Source organism: Branchiostoma floridae, chromosome 13 (genome assembly GCF_000003815.2).
Source record: "Branchiostoma floridae strain S238N-H82 chromosome 13, Bfl_VNyyK, whole genome shotgun sequence".
Taxonomy (NCBI): Eukaryota; Metazoa; Chordata; class Leptocardii; order Amphioxiformes; family Branchiostomatidae; genus Branchiostoma; species Branchiostoma floridae.
Window position 1 is genome coordinate 223,041 of NC_049991.1, and position 6,301 is coordinate 229,341.

The 6,301-nt window shown below is 40.5% G+C and overlaps 1 protein-coding gene across 2 annotated transcripts in view; it reads left to right on the plus strand.

Annotated features, from left to right (window-relative positions):
- The window catches only part of LOC118428786 (diacylglycerol lipase-beta-like), a 31,461-nt gene extending 25,656 nt beyond the window's left edge, over positions 1–5,805 (plus strand). For both annotated transcript variants that reach the window (XM_035838991.1, XM_035838992.1), the window contains exons 10-13: positions 1,645–1,772; positions 3,134–3,275; positions 3,772–4,025; positions 4,431–5,805. In XM_035838991.1, coding sequence (XP_035694884.1) covers positions 1,645–1,772; positions 3,134–3,275; positions 3,772–4,025; positions 4,431–4,623 — 717 coding nt within the window. In that variant the 3' untranslated portion in view covers positions 4,624–5,805. The remainder of the gene's footprint in view (positions 1–1,644; positions 1,773–3,133; positions 3,276–3,771; positions 4,026–4,430) is intronic.
- The last annotated feature ends 496 nt before the right edge of the window (positions 5,806–6,301 follow it).

A 6,301-nucleotide genomic window follows, 5' to 3' on the forward strand; every position in this document is an offset into this window, starting at 1 on the left:
GGTCATTAACGTTATTATCATATAGCCTACCCAAACTTGCAAACTCCTGTATGACGCATAGATCTCTTGGTACTATACGTGTGAATTCCTTTGTCGAATTTTTGAAAATTTACATTTGTTCTTCGGTGCATTCTTTGGTAAGGAGATTACACATTGCATTTTGAAACCAAAAATTTCCACAGAAGATATTCGAAACGTATTGCAGGCTTTTTAGAACAACAAAACTCATTATCAATGTTAGAAGGAGCCATTCCCCCTTGCAGTCTGTACTTATTTCCTCTACTCTGGCATATGTTTCGCTCCTTTTTATTGGTCAATGCCTGCATAAACCTTACCTTCTTGATATTTGATTACAATACTGAAATGATTATGCGAGTAATGATACAATGCTTATATGAAAAGATGACATGTAATGTGATAAAATGATATGTAATGATTTGATAACTAAAATGAATAACGTTAGTAATGACATAATAATAATCATATTATATGAGCTGTTAAGTTTACAATGTGGCTGTTAGACTTGGATAGGTTAATATTTAAGGGAGGTTCTTCATTTTCTGTTGTGTGACTGTTATATTTATCAGTGAAAATATAATAAAGAATTATAAAAAAAAAACAAAAAAAAAAAACCTTACTTTCTTCTGTGTATCGCTACTTTTGATTGGTCAAAATGAATCACCGCTGTCGATTTGCATCGACACTGGTGCCGGTGTCGATGCAAATCGACAGCGGTGATTCATTTTGTGGTGCCGGTGTCGATTCATTCTGACCAATAAGAGAAGCGATACCCACCTGCCTGGCCTGAATCTTTGTGTTATGGCGTCATAACCAACGTGGAACGGATACTTCTGATTGGTCCGCGGCGCCTGGCTATATGATAATAACAGAATATTTCATGTGTCAAGTGAATTTGAACTGTGTATTTATTTAAAAGTAGTTCTAAGGCTAAATAAACCACTCAATCAACTCTGTAAAAGTTATCAAGAATTGTATAGTATTTCTAGACACAAACCACTAATGCAGCATAGCAACAAAGTCAAAACATTACGTTACAAACAACAAAGCCTAACAACTTGAGCTGGTTGGGATCGAGTGCTGCAAATCGCTTTCTGCTTTCCTTTGATGCCACTGGTTCTCCCTTGGTATTGATCTTCTGGTGGTTCCTGAGCATCTCCCCAAGCTTCCTGTGACTCGAAAAATGACTCCAAATCTGTCTGAGATTTTTTTACGAAAAACGACAGCATTCATTCCGTCCAAAGCTTCATCAAAATGGCAGGCAAAGAATGTCAGTGGGAATCGTTCCAGTTACAGTGGTTGCGCAAAAGTTACGCTTGATATGTACTTGAATTGAAATAACTTTTATTTCTTTTATGTTTCTAGGTTGATTCACATTTTTTCAATACAGTAAATTTTTCCTTTGAACTAAGAGACGCACTATTTTGTTAACAAAAGGAGCCATCCCTCTGCCATGTCTGTAGCCATTCCCCTTTCTTGGTAGATGCAACCGTAGTTTTGATTGTTCATTGACTCGTGTTCTCTTTCTGATTGGTCAGAGTCCTGCATATATGTCCTTCTGATAGGTTCATTCTTTAATTATAACACAATGTCTGTTGAATTAATTGAGTGCTTCCTGTGTTGTAGGACTACAGTTTGGTTGTGGTTGGCCACAGCCTCGGAGCTGGCACTGCCTCCCTGCTGTCCATCCTGCTCAGACCTGCATACCCTAGGCTCTTCTGTTATGCTTACTCACCCCCTGGAGGACTCATGAGGTAAGCTAAAGTATCTACCGTATTTTCTCGAATAAAGTATGCACCCCAACTAAAGTACACATCCCTGATTTGGGGCAAGTCTCAGACAGATCTGTGGGACTGAAAAGCTCAAATAAAGTGCGCACCTCCTCATCACCAATTTTGAACAGATCTTCTACTTGATAAATTCAAATATATCAATTTATTTGATCTAAATTTATCATACAATATAATAGAGAGCAAGAAGAGCTGGAGAACGGCCATTCCTGCTGTTTTAAATGTGTAGTAGTAGACTGTACTCTGACCTTTAATGTGCACCACTATACATGTAAATGTACATGTACATGTGAAATCTAAAGGTAAAATCGATTTAAACCAATTTGAGCATGGGTGTAAGTTTGTATCAGGAACGCAAAAGGCAAACTGTTCAAGTTGGCTTGCAAACCAAGTCGAATTAAACCTTTTCTATCATTACATCATGAACTGGGCCTAAGGCTGTTCAATCTAATGTACTAGCCCTGTAACTTGTAGTCCAGCTGGCGTCCTCCACCCAACTGTACCACAAACTTGTAGCTTAATCAGCACAGAAGTGTTGAAGACGTTGATAAACTAAGGAGATAAAACAGGCTCAAACAGCCAGGTGGCAACATCTCTGTCAGGGGTAGGGCCTAATGTATGAAGAGGAATACATGTCTTCTTCTGTATCATAGATTCAAAAGAAAAAGACAAAAGGTATTGATGAACCTTCTCAGACTGTGATCCTTACCATGAAAATACTTTTCAGACCTTACCACTGTCAAAGACTTATATTACTTAATGTCCATGTACATCATGTGTCTTACCACATTGGACATACATGTACATGGATGAAACCTGAATCTTATGAAATTATGTTATAGTGCCAGTCAACTTCTCCACCATTTAGTTGTATTAAAAATAACAAGAAAAATATGTTTATGATATAATGAACATATCTTTCATGGAATGCTGTCTTACATGATGTCTTATATGATGAGTTATTTATGTCTTTGTTCAAGTGCCACAGATGTCAAGAGACTCAACACGGTCAACCAGATTTGACTAGATGTTCAGATTTGACTGTCATAGTACATTGAAATATTGGCATACATTGTACATATAAGATCACTTTGTTTAGTTATAAGAAAAGATATTGACACATCTGGTCCCACCTGATTGTGTCAAGATATTAGAGATCTTTGGATATTAGCCTTTATTGTTAAATGCGTAGAGTCCTTTTTTGTTTGGTTAATAAAGCTTCTCATTCTATTTGCTCACTGTATGTTAGAATTGGACCTCAGACCATCATTCAATTGCAGTTCCATGGTTTTGATTCTATATGATTTTTTTCCTTGCACATGTAGTAAGTCTACAGCAGAGTACACCAAGAACTTCACCTGTTCCATAGTGCTTGGGAAAGACTTGGTGCCCAGACTTGGCATCTCTACTATGGAAGACCTCAAGTCCAAGCTAATTTCTGCAATAAACAGCAGTGACAAACCCAAGGTGGGATTAGTTCTGTATTATGTGCAACTTGTGTCAGTAATGAAGAACTAGTCACCTAACATGTAAAGTTCCTTTGTTCATTTAACCAATTCAAAAATGAAGATAGTCTGATTATGTAAATTACTTCCACATTTACATAATCTATGCTTGGTTATGTACACCTTTAAATACCTTGCGCCGGTCCCAATGTTGACTGTCCAATAATTAACCATTTAGAAGAATTGTAACACTTATATATTGATTATGCAAATTAGAGACATATTTGCATAATTGGTATCTGCTAATGTTCCACCAGCTACAAACTACATATATTACAGATATTTGAGTCCTGCCATGGAAAACACTACAAATATAGATTTCCCTCATTAGTTATGCAAATTAAGTGCCAGTTTGGTTATTTTTTGGAAGGAAATCTTGTTCAGACATACCTCCTGACTACCTTAAGATGGATAATGTTTGCAAGCAGGATGTGCTGAAGTAGTGTGTGTTGCTGCAGTACAAGATCCTGGTAGGCGGGGTGTGGTACACTCTGTGTGGCAGTGCAGATCCAGCCACTCCCTCATCCACTGCTGCACCATCACCAAACTTAACCCAGCCTCTATTGGATGAAATCACTGGCATGCCTCCTGGATGTGGCTATACTAGCCAACCAGATGACACCTCACTAAGAAGACAGGGAGCAGCTACCCAACCTGCCCCTCTGTACCCACCAGGTCACATCATTCATATTGTAGAAGTTGAGCCTGCAAGGTAATCAACTTGTCAATATGTGCATGGACTTTTTCTTCCCTTATTTCCTGTCACCATGCCAGTGTTCCAAGGATGTCAGTTCAGAAGATGTTGCAACATTCCATGTTCATAACATCCTGAAAACGTTGCCAAAGCATTTGCAGTGAAAGTTAGGTGGTTGTGTAGTTAACAAGCTATGATGTCATTTATTTGGAATTGCGAAAATTTAGGAAAGTAATTTCTCATTTCTCAAACAATCCTGCATGAAGGATAGAGTCGTGTGAAATGTATTATGCATGTGTAATGTAATACTCTTTTCATCTTCAACTGATACAAATCCTTGTCAATAATCACCATTGGCAGCCAAAATAGGTATAGCTTGAACTGAGGTGCAGCTTTCATTCATATTCAATTTGTTTTCCCCAGCTCCTGCTTGAGTCAGCCTACGTACGGAGCTGTCCTGGTGGACACCGACTATTTCACTAACATCATCGTCAATCCCAAAATGCTGAGTGATCACATGCCTGATGCAGTCATGAAAGCCCTGGACCAACTGGTGCAAGTCCAAGCAAGAGGACTGCAGCCTTTCCAGCAGCACTGCAGTCAGCCTGTTGTGTAGGACAGAGACCTGCAGCACTGCAGTCAGCCTGTTGTATAGGACAGAGGCCTGCAGCACTGCAGTCAGCCTGTTGTATAGGACAGAGGCCTGCAGCACTGCAGTCAGCCTGTTGTATAGGACAGAGGCCTGCAGCACTGCAGTCAGCCTGTTGTATAGCACAGAGGCCTGCAGCACTGCAGTCAGCCTGTTGTATAGCACAGAGGCCTGCAGCACTGCAGTCAGCCTGTTGTATAGCACAGAGGCCTGCAGCATTGCAGTCAGCCTGTTGTATAGCACAGAGGCCTGCAGCACTGCAGTCAGCCTGTTGTATAGCACAGAGGCCTGCAGCACTGCAGTCAGCCTGTTGTATAGCACAGAGGCCTGCAGCACTGCAGTCAGCCTGTTGTATAGGACAGAGGCCTGCAGCACTGCAGTCAGCCTGTTGTATAGCACAGAGGCCTGCAGCACTGCAGTCAGCCTGTTGTATAGCACAGAGGCCTGCAGCACTGCAGTCAGCCTGTTGTATAGCACAGAGGCCTGCAGCACTGCAGTCAGCCTGTTGTATAGCACAGAGGCCTGCAGCACTGCAGTCAGCCTGTTGTATAGCACAGAGGCCTGCAGCACTGCAGTCAGCCTGTTGTATAGCACAGAGGCCTGCAGCACTGCAGTCAGCCTGTTGTATAGCACAGAGGCCTGCAGCACTGCAGTCAGCCTGTTGTATAGCACAGAGGCATGCAGCACTGTAGGACTGATGTCTGTTCTGCGATTGCAGCCAAGCTGTAGTTTTCCTTACTTTTGAATATGTACCTTTTATATAATTAGAGAGAACACTGTCATTTTTTAACTATCTGCAGGACAAAGTGGACCACACCTAGCCTGTCAGCTGGCCATGCATGCAGCCGTGTATATAGCCAGAAAATGAAAGGTCATAAAGCCATGCAAGGTTGCAATTGCAAGGAAAAATGCAGTAAAAGCAGATAAAAGGTTTCACATCTTTTAGAGAAATGTTTGCATGATTGTATAGTTTTGGCGGTGTCATTTCCAAAATTTGGTTTGTCCTATTGATTGAATATGCAACCTCTACAGTATGTGATTGATGTTATCATTGTTATTTAGTTTGTGAATATGTATACAGGTGTTTTGGATTCAGATGTTAACTTCATGTAGAGTTTGAAGAGTCAAATACAGAAAGGTTCAAGTGAGCACTGTTTTGATGTGATACTATCAGTGTGTGAGTGTATGTGTGTTTGAGTGTGTGTGTGTGTGTGTTTATGTGTTTATGTGTGTGTGTGTGTGTGTGTATGTCACAGTGTGTGTGTGTGTGTGTGTGTGTATGTCACAGTGTGTGTGTGTGTGTGTTTATGTGTGTGTGTGTGTGTTTATGTGTGTGTGTGTGTGTGTATGTCACAGTGTGTGTGTGTGTGTGTGTGTGAGAGAGAGAGAGAGAGAGAGAGAGAGTGTGTGTGAGTGAGTGAATGTGTTGTCACAATGATATGTCACTCACCTGGCTCAGTTTGGAAAAGTTGGCACCAGCAAGCAAAACTGTGTTTCACATGCTGTTGTGATGATCTGAAGATTTGGATACCTTTCTGACTGAAAACATGATCAATTCATTGGGCGCCTAACATGCAGTTGTTTTTTTTTCTTTATTAGAATACCATGTTGCAGACTTTTTGTCAAGTCTGAAATGTGTTGGGAA